Source organism: Cetorhinus maximus, chromosome 6 (genome assembly GCF_964194155.1).
Source record: "Cetorhinus maximus chromosome 6, sCetMax3.hap1.1, whole genome shotgun sequence".
NCBI lineage: Eukaryota > Metazoa > Chordata > Chondrichthyes > Lamniformes > Cetorhinidae > Cetorhinus > Cetorhinus maximus.
Window position 1 is genome coordinate 30,901,899 of NC_135884.1, and position 17,507 is coordinate 30,919,405.

The window sequence follows — 17,507 nt, forward strand, 5'->3', positions numbered from 1 at the left end:
CACTGCACCAATGTGTGCATTTTTAACAACCCACTTCCACATCTGGCAGCCCCCTGTGGCTGACTCCACACTTTTTCCCAGATCGGCTGGCCCGACTCCTGCCCACATGCACCCCCTGCCATTGAAGATCCCACCATTGCAGGAACTTTCTCCTGAGGTGGTCAGGCCATGCTGGGAATTTTGTCAACTCCCACTATCTGCCTTGAGGATAAAAATCCAGGCTGATATTTCAATTTTTCTACATCAACCATTATTGCTGTAGCTGGCAATGCTGTAAACTGCGCAAGAAATATTATTCAACAGGTCTACCTTGATATACATCACTGAATTAGATGGAGATTTACCATCCATGTCTAAAAATTATTTGATATTTTGGCTTGCTCCCGAACTGTATTATTTTACTCAATCCAAAGTATATCAACAGATCAACAGTGACACAAACCAACCTCCTTGGAGACGCAGTGCATTATTGAGTGAACTAACCAACCACTTCTTGCTAAATTCACAAAAGACAGACACAGATATCTGTGGACTAACACTATTTTATTAATATTTCATTCATAACACAATAATGTTGCAAGGTTAATCACTGAACTAACACTTAGTATTTGGGTAAATATTAACTTACAAAGTCTTAACTCTGTTTTTACGTATATCACAATTACTGGGCTTAAATTTCTAACTGTAAAACAATTAGTTGCCCAGAATTACAATTTGTTTTGTGATGTTATGTTGCATTTTGTATATTCCTTTTAAATTGCTATCTTTGAACAGTACTGTTGCTTGATGATATCCAACTTTGTCATTAAGAGATCAAATGTGATAGAGTGGTGGTTCAGCTCCCCTCTGGGACCCTTGGATTTACCTCTTGAGATGCCTGCAGGCTCTGTCCACAATTACTGCATTCCTCCCCCCTCTGGTTATCTTTTTCCTGGTGGAGTCAAGCTTGCATGTATGTTGTTCTTCTTCTTTAAATTGCTATTTTTACATTCTATCTTCCTGTTCTGAGAGACTTCAACTGTAAAATGACATATTGGTATAATTTTAAAGATTTGCCTTTGCCGAATTGAGCTTTCTTTCTTAACCCTCTAATTTTTTTAGAAACCTTTTCCCAGTTTAGATGTCAAAACACAAATCTTTTATATCTTGAGGATATATGGGCAGGGTGGGGTCAGATACCCAAACCAGAGGTCAGTGCACAAGTTTAGGTAACTTAAGAAGTAAAACAAGTGAGTTAGAACAAAAAAAATCACCTTAAAGATTATGATGTTGTAGCCATTACAAGTACCTGGCTACAAACTCAACATGACTGGGAACTAAATATTCCAGGATGTAAGACCTTTAGAAAGAACATGGAAATTAAGAATGGAGGTGGAGTCGTAGCATTGATATAAGACACCATTAGAGCAGAAAGCAAGAAAGGATTTCAGTAAGGGTGATCAGGCGTTGGAAACTTGATGGGGTTGAAATTCATCTGGGCCAATTCTTGGACATGTTACACTTACATGAACCAAATAGACTTTTAGACTAACCAACCTTGCAAAGTATAATTCACATACATGATATATGTCTGCCATGGCAGACAGAACAACACCATGCTGCCCACTCACAGCACTCATGAAATTGTATCACCAAAATGTAGATTCAAACTTTCTGGCCACTGATCTAGACCAAATTTGCATATTTTAGTTCACCATTTAAAGGATAATTGTTTATTTGAGAACAAGATTTCTGAAAGGTAAAGCATTTCAAACAGATTCTTAATTACAGTTATAAACACCAACATTTTCCATGTGCAAATTGTCTACTTTAGGTGTTGCTATGTGAAATGAATCCCAGCAGCCAGAATGGGAGATTTCCAGGATTTGTACCAGCGGCCAGCCTCCCTTACACCAGGCTACAGTAACATGGCTAAATTCATACATTAGCACATCAGTATTTTAATAAAATCAGTTTCTTTCACAAAGATAAATGAACAGTAGCTTCTGCAAATGAGAAGTAAATACTCCTTAATCAAGTTTTTCTTTGATACATTAGGAGCACAGCTGTAAAAATATTCAATTTTAAACAATGTTGTTACCCAAATGATGCTTCTTCCCTCTCATTTAATTATTTCAGATTTCCTGTAACTCTCTAGTGTATATTTTCTTATTGTCCATTTTTTAAAAAAAAAATTGTTTATAAGGACAGTTGTTATGATTAATTTTGTCCTCTTTCTCCGTTGCTTTGTTCTCTGTGTGACCGATCTTCTACTGCACCCCCCGCTTAACTTGTCTTTCATCTGTACTGATTTTTTAATATGAATTGTTTGGATTTGCCAAAATCATTCAAACTTGAACTCCCTCTAGCTCACTTTTGGCAGGTTATTACTAGATGCTCAGTTATCTTGAAAAAAATGTGACTCAAAAGCATGAAAAACATTAAATGTGCTGACAGTGAAGTAGTGGTTTTCTTTTCCGAGTGTTTGTGTGAAATGATCTGGTAAAGTGGATGCTGTTGAAGCAATGCTTTACTGCATCCCCATCAAAAAGTGATAAATGTTCTTGTCTTTGAGCCTAAATCCCTACCAACCAGAAATACTTCCCACTGAAAAACAGCAACTTTCCAGCTGTGCTCCTAATGTATCAAAGAAAAACTTGATTAAGGAGTATTTACTTCTCATTTGCAGAAGCTACTGTTCATTTATCTTTGTAAAAGAAGCTGATTTTATTAAAATACTGATGTGCTAATGTATGAATTTCGCCATGTTACTGTAACCCGATGTAAGGGAGGCTGGCCGCTGTTGCAAATCCTGGAAATCTCCCATTCTGGCTGCTGGGATTCATTGTAAAAGTAATGTACTGCATTACTCTGGAAATAAGGACATTGAGGCCTGTTTAATGCAGCAATACGTGACTGGGACTTGTGAACAGTGTCTCCTGGAAGGAATCTGTGGAAAACATTGTCAATCACTGCCAAAGCATAGCCTCCCTGACCCAGGCAGGCAGCAAGCCACTGTACGGGTCAGCAACAGCCCATCTGGTGAAGCATGGCCTCCTCAGGAATATCTAAGAAAGTTACTCTTGGCCTATAAACCCTCTGGGCTGGACAGGACCTTCTAGAAGCATTCCTCCTCACCTGCTGCCTTCTGCTTGTTCTGAATCTTCAGGCTGCTGCTGCTGTTCTTCTTCCACCAGCTGTTGGCCTATCGAAATTAGGGAAGCAAAAGCAGCACCTATGATAAGCATGATAGCTTTAATGCGGGTAGGTAAGGGGGAAAAAAATCAGACGCAAACTGGAAGCACGGGAAGCCTTGGATAGGGTACTACTCAGAATGGCATTCAAATACTACTGACCTGAATGCTTAGCTGCCCTTCAAATGCAGCTTCCAGACGCATTGCTAAGTGTGGGTACATACTCTGAGCTGTTATTATATTAGGTTCTGAATTTTGGCCATGGTATATGGCATAGCAGCATACCCTTACTGAAAGGAAAATAAATACAAATGTAGCAAATCATTCAGTGGCTCAAAGAGCTTATCCAGTGAGTAATTGATTCCAATAGAAAGAAAAATTGGATGGTTTCTGTAACACTCACCCAACCCTCAATGCCAGTTTTACGCTTCAATGGTAAGTCGAAAATTACACCCAATGTGTAATACCAGGCTGGGAAAAATACTGGATTGAGTAACCCATGGATCAGATCTGGGGTCTCCTACTGGTTGCTAATCTCAATAAACTACTTGAATTCAGAAATCAAATTCAATTCGGTCACATTTGTAGATGATACTAAGTTGAAGTGAAATGGTTCATTTCAGGCCAGGAATACTAAATTATTTTATCTCAATATCGGGAAACAGTGGTATCGTGGTAATACCACTGGACTAGTAGTCCAGAGGCCCAGGCTAATGCTTTGGGGACACAAGTTCAAATCCCACCATGGCAACTGGTGGAATTTAAATTAATTTAATAAATCTGGAATGTAAAGCTTGTTTCAGTGATGGTGACCATGAAACTATCATCAATTAAAACTCAGCTGGTTCATTAATGTGTTTAGGGAAGGAAATCTGCCATACAAACATATGAATTAGGAGCCGGATTAGGCCATTTGGCCGCTCTGCCATTCAATGGCTGACCTGATTGTGACTTCAACTCCACATTCTGTCTTCCCCAATAATCTTTGACTCCCTTGTTAATCAAGAATCCTTCTGCCTTAAAAATATTCGTTGGCCCTGCCTCCACCATTCTCTGGGGAAGAGAATTTCAATGATAGAAAGAGAGTTCCAAAGATCATTACCTGGTCTGGCCTACATGTGACTCCAGATCCACAATAATGTGGTTGACTCTTAACTGCCCTCTGAAATGGCCTAGCAAGCCACAATGCTGGCCTTACCAGTGATGTCCACATCCCATGAAAGAATAAATAAAAAAACAGATTGGAACTTGTGCTCCAATTAGCATTTCTGGGCCTTGAGTATCTGATCAAGCAGGACTTAAAATGTACTCAAAAAAGGCCCCAAAACTTACAGATTGTCATTTTTCAGTTCGGTCGGAGGAAGCAGGAGTGCTCCTTCTGGCTCTGAAAAGTAACTGTGGGCAGCTGCCAATTTGTCCTTGGCCTCTCCCCAATCACTTACCCCCCTCTTAGACTTACCTGTGGGCCTCAATAGGGTGCACAATTGATAAAGCCCTGACAGATGAGTTGCATTAAGATAAATGGTTGGTGCCCATGACATACCTGAATTATTGTAGTGAGGCCTGAGGAGGAATTTCAAATAATCCTTGGTCATCTCCATTCTGCTGTGCTCTATTGAAATCGCTTTCGGTTTTGGATATTAACATTTAGTGGCCTGAAACATGCAAATAATAACAAAAATAAAGAATTGGAAGAGAGCAACTTAATGAAGTGTTGAACTCAAGCAAAATACTGCAGATGCTGGATACCCGAAATAAAAACAGAAAATGTTGGAAATGGTCAGCAGGCCGGGGTAGCATCTGTAGAGAGAGAAAAAAGAGTTAGCATTTCAAGTTGACAATCTTTCACCATAGCTGACAGAAGTTAAATGTAACTGTTTTTAAGCAAGGACAGAGGCAGGGAAAGAGGAGGAAAGGAGGAGGAGGGGAGGAAAGCACAAAAAGGAAGGTCTGTAAGAGGCTGGAAAGCAGGAACGATTAAATGACAAAATGTATAATGATGCAAGGCAAAGTGGGGCAGTAAAGGGGCAAGTGAAGAAGCAAGAGATGGGTCTAGAGGGGCTGTAAACGGCAACAGCAGAATCAGCACATTCTATCGGGAAACATAGGAGCTATGGTTTTCATTTGAAAAAAATTAAAATCCGTGTTGAGTTGGGAAGGTTGTAAAATGCCTAATCAAAAGGTGAGATGCAGTTCCTTGAGATTCTGCTGAGCTTCACTGGAACAATATCAGAGGTCGAGAATAAAGAGATCAGAATGGGAGTGGGATGGAGAATTAAAATGGACAGTGACCAGGAGTTTGGTCACACTTGCAGACTGAACAGAGGTTTTCAGTAAAGTGATTGTCCAATATGCATTTGGCCTCCCCAAACTCCAGGAGACTGCATCCATGGCCTGGCTTACTATCTGAGCCGCACATAAATTGGCAAAGGGACAAACAGATTAGAGGTTTAAGTGCCTGACTGAAAGAGTGGTGTGGAGGCAAGGATTCATGGGGTTCTGCCACTGGTACTGGAGAAAGAGGGAGTGGTTCTGCTAGGATGGATTCTACTTAAACCAGATGGCTGGGACCAATATCCTGGTAACTTGAGTAAAAAGTATGGTAGATAGTGCTTTAAACTAATTAGGAGCAGAGAGGATTCAGCTAAAGGTAAATCTATAAGTCGGAAGAGAAAAGTCAAATCTGTAGAGCCGAGTATTGGTTTAGGTAAAATCAAGCAGATTGTATCAGGGCACGACAGATTTTAACAATGGTAATAGGACATTAATGACTAAGACATACATAATCAGACGATAATAGGCTATTTTAGCGCTAGCATTATGTATTGAGTCAGGGCTAATTAGTAATAGGAACATAGGATTTAGGAGCAGGAATAGGCCATTTGGCCTTTTAAGCTTGCTCTGCTATTTGATAAGATAATGGCTGATCTGGTTGTGGTCTCAGTTTCACTTTCCCGTTTGTCCCCAAAAACTGTCTACTTCCTTGACTCGTCTATCAAAAATCTATCTAACGCAGCCTTGAATAAATTCAATGACCCAGTGTCCACTGCTTTCTGGGGAAGAGAATTCCACATACTAATGACCCCCTAAGAGAGAGAAAAAAATCTCATCTCTGTCTCAAAAAGGAGACTTCTTATTCTCAAACTGTGTCCCCTAGTTCTAGTCTCCCCCACAAGGGGAAACATCGTCCAGGTATCCAGTCTCTCACGTTCCCTTAGGATCTTGTATGTTCTAGTAAGATCACATTCTTCTAAACTCCAATGGGTATAGACCCATCCTGTTCAACCTTTCTTCATAAGATAAGCCCTTCATCCCAGGAATGAGTCGAGTTAACCATCTCTAAACTGCTTCTAATGCAATTCTATCCTTTTTCAAATAAGGAGACCAAAACTGTACACACAGAACTCCAGATGTGGTCTCACCAAGGCCCTGTACAGCTGCAATAAAACTTCTCTACATTTATATTTGATTCCACTTGCAATAAAAAACAACATTCCATTTGCCTTCCTAATCACTTGCTGTACCTGCATACTAACTTTTTGTGATTCATGTACCAGGACATCCAGATCCCTCTGTTAGCACCGAGTTTTGCAATCTTTCTCTATTTAAATAGTATACAGCTTTTCTATTTTTCCTGCCAAAGTGGACAAGTTTACATTTTCCATACTCCATCTGTCAAATTTTTGCCCATTCACTTAATCCATCTATATCCCTTTGCAGAATCTCCACCTCCTCTTGACAACTTACTTTCCTACCTATCTTAGTGTCATCAGCAAATTTTGCTACCATACCTTCAGTCCCTTCATCCAAGTCATTGATATAGATTGTAAACAGTTGAGCCCCAGCAGTGATACATGTGGTACTCCACTGGTTACAACTTGCCAACCCAAAAATGACCCATTTATCCCTGCTTCCTGTTAGCTAACCAATCCTCTATATACGCTAATATATTATCCCAACACCATTATTATTTTGTGTAGTAACCTTTGATGTGGCACCGAATCAAATACCTTTTGGAAATCCAAGTACACCTCATTCACACGTTCTTCTTTATCCACGTTACTTGTTATTTCTTCAAAGAACTCTAATAAGTTAGTCAAACATGATTTCCCTTTCACAAAAACATGTTGACTCTGCCTGATTGCATTAAGATTTTCTAAGTGTCCTGCTACAACCTCCTTAATAATAGATTATTTGTTATAGTGAAGGATCCTCTGTGGAGGAGTGATCGTAATATGATAGAATTTCATATTAAGTTCGAGAGAGATGTGGCAAAGTTTGAGACTAGGGTCTTAAATTTAAACAAAACTAATTATGGAGGTATGAGAGGCAAGTTGATTGAGGTAGATTGGAAAATAAGATTAAAAGATGTGAAGGCAAATAAGCAATGCAAACATTTAAATAAATAATTCGTAATTCTTAATGAATGTACATTCCCCTGACGAATAAGAATTCTACTGGAATAGTGGTGCCATCATGGCTAACAAGGGAAGTTAAGGATGGTATTAGATTAAAAGAAGAGGCTTACAATGTCACTAGATGGGGGAGACAGTGGCGTAGTTGTAATGTCACTGGATTAGTAACCCAGAGGCCCAGACTAATGCTCTGGAGATATGGGTTTAAACCTTATCATGGCAACTGGTGGAATTTAAATCTAATTAATAAATCTGGTATTGAAAGCTAGTCTCAGTGACGGCGACCATGACAACTATCACTGATTGCTGTAAAACCCCATCTGATTCATTAATATCCTTTAGGGAAGGAAATCCGCAGTTCTTACCTGGTCTGGTCTACATGTGACTTCAGACCCACAAGTCAGGAGTGTGATGGAACACTCTCCACTTGCCTGGATGAGTGCAGCTCCAACAACACTCAAGAAGCTTGACGCTATCCAGGACAAAACAATCCGCTTGATTGGCACCGCTTCCGCAAACATTGACTCCCTCCACCATTGACAAATAATGGCAGCAGTGGGTACCATCTACAAGATGCACTGCAGAAACTCACCAAGGCTCCTTAGGCAGCACCTTCCAAACCCACGACCGCTACCATCTAGAAGGACGAGGGCAGCAGATAGATGGAAACACCACCACCTGGAAGTTCCCCTCTAAGCCACTCGCCATCCTGGCTTGGAAATATATCGCCGTTCCTTCACTGTCGCTGGGTCAAAATCCTGGAACTCCCTCCCTAACAGCACTGTGGGTGTACCTACACCACAGGGACTGCAGCGGTTCAAGAAGGCAGCTCACCATCACCTTCTCAAGGGCAGTAGGGATGGGCAATAAATGCTGGCCTAGTCAGCAGCACCCACATCCCCTAAATGAAAAAAAATCTAAGGAAAAGTCAGACATAGCTAGAACCGGCATGGGTTCCCATAGTGGCATCTTTTATCTGGAGGAAGTGATTGGAATCAAAAGAGAAGTAGTACAATATAAAAACAAGTCCAGCCAGGTGGAATAGGGTGCCCAGAACGAGAAAGCAGTAAAAACTGGGAAATAAGAATACTGGTCTGAACTGGTCTTGTATACCTTAAAATGGAACACCAGTAAAAACTGGGAAATAAGAGTATTGGTCGAACTGATTTTTCCTTCTGGGTGGTGGTTGTTTGAGGACTGGTCCGAGTGGTCAAATGAAGGAAGAAACACAAGGGCCAGCCAGTTATGGTGGGGATGGAGTATAGAAGAACTGGGCATCCATGGTCAAAATCCATCTTGAACTAGTTAGGGAAGATGCCAGAAAGCGATCTGCGAGTGATATTACGCACAAAATTTCGCATTCATAAACATTACTGATCCCTAACCAAAAACCTCATAGAATTCTGAACAAAGGGGACCCTATTGTAGTTCTGGAAAGAGGGATTAGCAGAACTATCAAATCAGCAAACTACAATCTCAAGTCTTCTTCTTGAAACTACAGTGTCAGGTACACATAGATTATTGTATTCCATTATGGTCATTGAGGCATAAGAGAAACCCCAGGCTTTGGAGGTAGTGCACTGAAGAGCCAAGATACTGTTCTTCTCCTGTCAGAAGACTGAATATCAGGTAGCCTCGAAAAATGTGATCCCTTCACTCTTAAAAAGATGTGAATACAAGGTCATCTTATAGAGATACTAATAGATACTGGGAACAATAGAAAAGAGAGATCTGAAGCACCATCTTAAGTTAAATGTCAAATGTAAAAGACAAATGTGAAGAAGTAGTTTTCCATGCAATAATTGCAAAGAACTACACAATGGAGGAAAGTGAAAAAGGTTTTTATCCATGGAGTGATGGAAGCAAAAGCCCTGGAATCATTCGAGACACAATTATATGCTGTGATGGGGGATTGCAGATTTCTATGGAAGGATGGATGACTTCTCTCAGCTGTACTCTGTGAGCTCCTGGAGAAAAGACTGCCAAATCAGATTGAGCATTTCATAAAATAGAGTTTTACTCAGAGGCTGAATAGCCAAGATACTGAAAAGTTAGCTCGACACTGGATTTCAAAGATTGATGTGGACAGACAAAGGATATGCAGGCAACATAAGTTTTTTACTTCAACAATTAAAGAAGTAGTATAAGTAAATGAATTTTCAATTTACGTAGAACTGTGGTATAAATTATTTGTCCTCATCACCATTACATTCTGATACAGTTTGTAGACTATAAAAGAATATAAGGAGGTCAGGATAATGGTTTAAAATTGCATCCTCTTGGGCTATAGTTTCGCTGATTCTAAGAAGGACTAAGGGTGATATATGGCGGATGTTATTCAGCTATGTGAAAGACATGATGAAACTGTTCTTGAAAAACTGAAATCAACAAAATTTCCATTGCCCCATTGAAGGGCATGTAGGGTGCATGTATTGCATGTGGGTGGACTGGAGTTTGTGAATATAAAGCAGACTGATGAATGCAAAGTGGAATCCTTAATACAGGAATGGATCAGGTTGGATTATGAGTGGAGAAAAACAGTGGCATGAAGACAGAGCATGGAGGGGAACAAAACAGAGTTTAGGGAGAATTCTCTAAACTAATGGGAAAAGACTTAGGAGCATAGTACAGAATTAGAGATTTGGGAGGAAATTAGAGAGTAACGAACAATGTTTTGATGGGAGATTGTGGGGCCCGATTTTAACCCATTCAAAACTCATTCATTTTTACGGTGACTGTAACTTGTTTAGAAGTACATGTAAATCTAACATCTGAGTATATTTTCATACTTTATAGGCAATAATTATTTGATAAAAGAATTCCTTGAAAGCACTTATAGGTGTTATCACAGCCAACATGACTTGCTAAAGAGCTACATTATAATTAGAGACATGTATTCATTTTTAATTCACATAAGCAACATTATTAATCTATCAGAAGTGTTAAATTAAATTGTAAATTTAATGTATTAGACAATTAAAGGAATCATTAAACAAATGATGCATACTGCTCAAGCTGTATGTATTCCATTATCAATCATGTTTGATGGATTATAAGGTTTAGCTCATGAGGTCAATAACAAACTTGGAATATTTATGATACAATAATATTTTGGACCAAATAACCAAAAGAAGCCTTTGTTAATAGTTTCTTTGTTATTGATCTTTAACTTTAGCTGTAATAACTTACATCCTCTCATATAGGCCAACCATAGCAAAAATTGGGAAATGATAGAGCTGATTTTCCTGACTCTTGATTCAGAAACACTCAGTTTCCCAGTTGAAGGTTCAGGAAAAAGCAGTCAGGATGGGGAGAAGACTTACTTTGTCAAGTTGCAGGCACTTTCGTGTAACCTTGGGATTTCTGAGGCATGGAGCTGCAGTGGTTGCAGGTCATACGGATCCACTTAAATGAGGTGGGAAGTAGCTTTCCTGGCCTGCAGCTGTCCCTGATGTTCCTGTTCTTTGCCAAGGGTCAGACCTGTGCAGGGGCTGCCTTGGGCCATGTAAATAAACCTGGAAGGGAAGCTTGGCACTCCTGAGCCTGGGCAGGAAGGAATGGTACATTTTGGGTGTTGCTGTTCTTGTCCACCTCAGGGATAGGGGAGACACGGAAATCTGCTGTAAAGTACTGGCACCACTTAAATTGAAACTTGAGTGATATTTTTTAATTTATTCATTCATGGGATGTGGGCGTCGCTAGCTAGACCCGAATTTATCGCTCACCCCTAATTGCCCTTGAGAAGATGGTGGTGAGCTGCCTTCTTGAACTGCTCCAGTCCATGTACTGTCAGAACACCCACAGTGCTATAAGGGAGGGAGATCTAGGATTTTGACTCGGTGACAGTGAAGGAACAGCAATATAGTTCCAGGTCAGGATGGTGTGTGGCTTGGGGGGAACTTGCAGGTGGCGGTGTTCCCATGCACCACCCTTGTCCTTCTAGGTGGTAGAGGTTGTGAGTTTGGAAGGTGCAGTCGAAGGAATCTTGGTGAGTTGCTGCCGTGCATCTTGTAGATGGTACTTACTGCTGCCGCTGTGTGTCAGTGGTGGAGGGAGTGAATGGTGAGGGTGTAAGTTAAAAGTTACTTCAGGCATGGTCTATTTTTATTACATGTGGCAATTAAGAAAAGTTGCAGGTTGAAAATAAATTTCTTCTTAGAAAAGATAACAAGTATTTGAAATATTGGATAGAAACTTTTAAATGTGGCCTAAGTTTTATTGAATGGAAATTGCCCATTGCACTCAAAGTATCAGAAATGCTAAATGTCCATCACACTTGTGTCTAAGACAGTCTGATCATGCTGATTTGTTTAATTATTGAAAAGGTAGGAAAAGCTACCAGTTGCAAATCAACAAACATTACAAGGCAAACTAATGAAATTGCTTATTTCTTTTTCAAAGCTACCAATCAGAAATCAATGGCCACGACTAAATGATTACAATCAAATTGCCCAAACAATTTATTTTCCAATTTCTTTGATCAATCATGTTGTTTTCTCAGCAAACAAACTACATTAATAGGGAAAGTGGGACAATGCAATCTCTTGCAGGGAGCCGCACAGGCATGACAATTGTAACCATTCTATGACAGGCACACCATAGCACCCTCGCCTTTGAATCAGAGGGTTGTGGGTTCATGTCCCACTCCTGGAAACCAAGAACTGTGAATGTACTCGAAAAGAGTTACATGCGATCTGTTGATAACTCGAAAGAATTTTGAGGTGTCAGCTGTGGCTCAGTTCATAGCACCCTCGCCTTTGAATCAGAGGGTTGTGGGTTCATGTCCCACTCCCGGAAAACCAAGAACTGTGATTGTACTCAAAGAGTTGCAATCTGTGACTGTTGATAACTCGAAAGAGTATAAAAGACACAATTTACAATACAACAATCACAAGCTTTAAATAATTTACTAAAACATTTAAACATGTATTATTGTTTGTCCAGTTAACTGTGCTGTGTATTTTCTTAGCCTGACTTTGGGATTTGTTCTTTCTTAGAGAGTGCTTTCCCCCATTGGGCCTTCCTACCCAATATATTTTGGTTTACTCTGCAAGTGCTAGCTCAATTCCTTCCCCCTCAAGAGATAAAGTGGTCCTACGTTAATCTCACTTGTTCCTCTCTTCTTTCTTTGGCCCCTTCCAAATATAAGACATTTTCAAAGTATGTTTGCCAACCCTGGCTGGACATATTCTGGGAGGTGTTGGCAGAAGTGATGTCGCAGAATGCTGGCTGGTGTGTTGCAAGTGGATTCTAAGGGAGTGCACCTCTGTGCCTCAGGGAGATTTCTGCGCTCTTTCGTGTGCAGAATCCCCCCCCCATGCCTGCACAGGGAGCTCAGCGCTTCTGGACAAGCGTCACGATGGGCGGGCCGATTAAAGCCCGCCCACGTTAAATGGCGGCGTGGCCCCAATTGGGGGCGCCGATCGGGTTCGTGCTCACCCCCACATAACCCCACAACGGGGGGATAATTTTCCCTCTGTTTCTTTTGCCATCCTGTTGACTGTTGTTTTTTGAAAATTTTTGCACACTTGAACTTTCTATAACATGTCTAACCTTTGAAACTCTATGGGAGTTTATGCTAAACAGATTTCTTTTTCAAATTTTGGTTCTGTCCTGTTTACACCAGGGGCAGGTTTTTCTGGTCAGCGAGCGGGGGCAGGGCCCGCTCGCCGATGTGTAAAATCACACAGGGATACATCGGGCGTGCGTCCCGACGTCACCCCCACGTCATTTAGATTTTCAGCTCGGCCTATTAAGGCCATTAAAAAACTAATTAGCCTAATTGATGGACCTGCCCATCCAACCTTAAGGTTAGCGGGTCGGCCGGGAGCCCCAGCGCGAAATGGAAAAAGCATGAAACCTCATCCACGGTCGGGATGAGGTTTCATGAGGGTATTTACATTTTTAAGAAAGGTTTCAATATAACTTCTGGACATGTCCCAACTCATCTGACAGTGTCACATGAGGGGACATGCCAGGGAAAATTTTTAAACATGTTTATTAAAAGTTTTAAATCAGAGCCGATCTCCCTGAGGCATGCGCTAAAGAGTGCACTCCCGGCTGAGGGGACCCCCTCCCCAGCCCGCATAGGGAGCGCGTAGTGCTTCCTGGCAGACGTCACATTGCGTGGGCCTTAATTGGCTCACCCGTGTAAAATGGCGGTGCCCCCCCTGGACTGGGGGCGTCGATCGGAAGGTATCCCTCTGGCGCCCATTCCTGCACTTCCCCACCGACGGGGGGGGGGGGGGGAAACGTTGCCCCAGGAGTTGATTCTTCATTAGTATTTAGTTCAGTACTTTGGCTGAGTTCAGGAAGCTCTATCATGCTAGGTGTTACAAACGTACTATATTCAAATTTTTTACTCCTTTAGAGGAGGAGTTAACTCATTTATTTTAAATAGGCTAATGCCAACTTTGAAGTAATGAAGAAAAGAATTTGATACAAATATTTCAGTGTTTAAATATCATTCATCACAGTAATTTCCAGGCTACAGAGTGTACATCAAAGAAGGAAACTGCATACATTTATATATTTCCTTTCACGATTCCAGGATGTACAAATGCATTTCACAACCAATGAATATTTTTGAAGTGGAGTCACTGTTGTAGTCAGGTTGATGTATGGAGGTTAGAAGATGGGTACTGTTCTGTTTAACTAGATACCTTTCATTTTCCTGAGAACATGTTAGCCAGAATAACATTAAATACATAAATTGATCTCTTTATGTCTTTTCTTACAGAAATATAAAGAACATGAAAAAACAGTCACTGTTCAGGAAATAGATGGTCTCCAGCTTGTCAAAAAACTGGCAAAGGATATGGAGCGAATGTTTCATAATAAAGCTGAAGCAGTAAGAGTAAGTACCTCCATAAGAGAAGTAGAACAATGTTCTTGACAAGGTGCATTGCAACATGACTGTTTGCTTTTCAGTTTACATCATTTAGATACTTACAATCATGAAAACCTTCAAAGGTAATATTCTGGAACTATGAATTGTTAAATACAACCTTTTCCTCGGTGCATGTGCGCACAGGGAATCAGAGAATGGTTACAGCACAGAAGGAGTCTATTCGGCCCATTGTGTCCAGGCCAGGTATCTACAAGAACAACTCAGTTAGTCCCACTTTCCTGACTTTTCCCTGTTGCCTTGCAATTTTTACCGGTCAGAAATTTATCCAACTCTCTGTTGAAAGCCACAAATGAGTTTGCCTCCCTCACATTCTCAGGAAGCGCATTATAGATCCTGACCACTCGCTGCATAAAAAATCTTTGCTCTTGTTGCCTTGGTTCTTTTGCCAATCATCTTAAATTGGTACCCTCTAGTTCTCAACCCTTCTGCCAATGGAAAGATTTTGTCCCAATCTACTCACTGCAGACCTCTAATGATTTTGAACACCTCTATTAAATCTCCTCTGAACCTTCTCTTCTCTAAGGAGAACAGCCCTAGCTTCTCCAATCTATCCATGTAACTGAAGTCTTTGGGGCCATTCTTATACATCTTCTCTGCACCTTTGGCCTTCACATTCTTCCTGAAGTGTGGTGCCTTGAATTCGATACAGTACTCAAGTTGAAGCTGAACCAGTTTATTATAAAGCTTCACCTTAACTTCCTTGCTTTTGTACTCTGTGCCTCTACTTATAAAGTTCAGGATCCAGTATGCCTTATTCATTGCATTTCAAAATCCAGCCAATGACACTTGCTGCACATCTGGTTGTCCAGGACAGTAGGAGCTTCCTGGAATTTCCACATGGAATTGGATTTGCATTGAATTGGTTTGAAATGCCCTGTCATGCCTCTATATGAGACCATTAACTGATTTAACAGAAATAAACTTAAGACTTAAATAAATAACAAGATGCTGCACTGTAGCAGTACACTGTTCACATGATTGATGAGAACCGAATCTGCATCCCACTGATAAGAATGTAATCCTTCTACTCAGAATTACCCACAAGCTACATCAGACTATGAAAAATATTAATTTTGTAAGGTCATTATTGCACATTCTAACCTAATCAAAATAGCATTGCATATAGACTGCTCATGAGACCTGACAGTAAATCCTCTCAGTTTCTAGTACATGAGAACATAAGAAATAGGAACAGGAGTAGACCAATCAGCCCCTCGAGCCTGCTGCTCCACCATTCAATAAGAACATGGCTAATCTTCTTGTGTTTTGATTTCCAAATTCCCATCTAATCCCGATAGATTACCTTACCTAACAAGAATCTATCTACCTCTGCCTTAAAAATATTCGATGACCCCACCTCCATCGCCTTCTGAGGCAGAGAATTCCAAAGTCGCACAACCTTCTGAGCAAAAAAATTTCCCCTCATCTCTGTCCTAAAGGGCAACCCCTAATTTTATAAAAGCGCTCCCTAGTTCTGGATTCACCCACAAGAGGAAACAACCTTTCGATTTCCACCTTGTCAAGGCCATTCCGGATCTTGTATACTTCACTCAGATCACCCCTCACTCTTCTAAACTCCAGTGGAAACAAGTACAGTCTGTCCAACCTTTCCTCACAAGACAGCCCACTCATTCCAGGTATCAATCTAATAAACCCCCTAGTGGAGTGAATGAGTGGAAAATTTAAGTGGGAACACATTGCAGCCCTACTAAATCTATTTATTTTTGTTTAGCATAACTATTTGTAATAATGTCTGTGCCTGTAATTGAAATTGTGCATGCAACTAAAATTGTGTTAGCTCTTCAGCCTTCTGTTGCCTGCCCTACTGAAGTCCTCAATGAGTACTCTGCAAGGGCTTTTGTGTACAATCTCACTCACCGATGAATTATCCTTGCACTATTCTTGCCCACGCCCTGGCTGTATTACATTCATGTCCAGAGTCTCACCATGTGCAGATCCTGCCTCTAATCTACCTTCTAAGATACGTGCAACGTATCTGAGCTGGTGGCTGCTACTCTGAAACCAAGTGATGGTGTTGTGTCTTCTTCTTCATGCACACCATGGGGCTGAATTTTATGTTGATCAGGCGGTGCGCTCCTGACCCGATCGGGCTTGAAATCACACGAGATGATGTCAGGCGAGCGTCTCGACTTCATCGCGTACTCGCGTGATATTTTGCTCGGCAGGCGCGCGCAAAAGTCGGATGCGCGCCCGTTGTCGGTTAAGAGGGAAATTAAGCCCATTAACAGTTACGGTTGGCGGATGGGCGAATCGGCCAGGCGGCCTTTACATTTTTCATGAAACCTCATCCAAGGGTGGGATGAGGTTTCCGTAATGAAATAAAATATAAATAAAAATCTGTGGGCAGCATTTTTATCATCAATATTTTCAGGTGCTTGATTGTGATGCTCAGGCATTTCTTTTCTGCTTTTTAAAACTTTATTGGAACATTTTTGGGTCTGCAGCTCCCTGAGGCAGCTCTCAGCCTTTTTGGGAGCTTTCTCTCAGCACTTGCCTGCGCCCACATTGACGTCATCACCCACTCTCCTCCTGCCCCATTAATTGGCCAGCCAGCGTGAAATTGCGGCCAGTGGGTGATCGTGGTCGGCGGTCCGTTTCCCAGCTGATCCAAGGTGCGGGCCCACCCGCTGAACTAAAAATTCAGGCCCATATCTTCTTGGTGTTCATCCACACTGGCCAGGTTACTATTCTTGGGGATCTGAAATGAAAATAACATAAGGGTCAGGATGTGACAGGAAGGAAAAACACAGAGGTGAATGCTTACATCATCTGCAGCATGTAAATCAGAAGAGATTATGGGATAAGCAGCATGTGGGATGTGGAAGACAGGATTGGGCATGAGGATACTGTTAGCTCCAAAGGTTTCGACCCTGCTGCTGCCCAAGATCTCAGCAATGGGCAACATCATGTCCTCTATGGGATTAAGACACACAGTTAGTTCTTGCTGCTTTGGGTTGTGCTTCACCTTATCCTGCAAGAAAAAGGGAA

At 41.2% G+C, this 17,507-nt stretch overlaps 1 protein-coding gene across 1 annotated transcript in view; it reads left to right on the forward strand.

Moving 5' to 3' along the window:
* Window positions 1-17,507, forward strand: part of cacna2d3a (calcium channel, voltage-dependent, alpha 2/delta subunit 3a) — a 1,007,885-nt gene that overhangs the window by 172,218 nt on the left and 818,160 nt on the right. Inside the window, exon 3 of the mRNA XM_078543510.1 lies at window positions 14,328-14,444. Coding sequence (XP_078399636.1) covers window positions 14,328-14,444 — 117 coding nt within the window. The remainder of the gene's footprint in view (window positions 1-14,327; window positions 14,445-17,507) is intronic.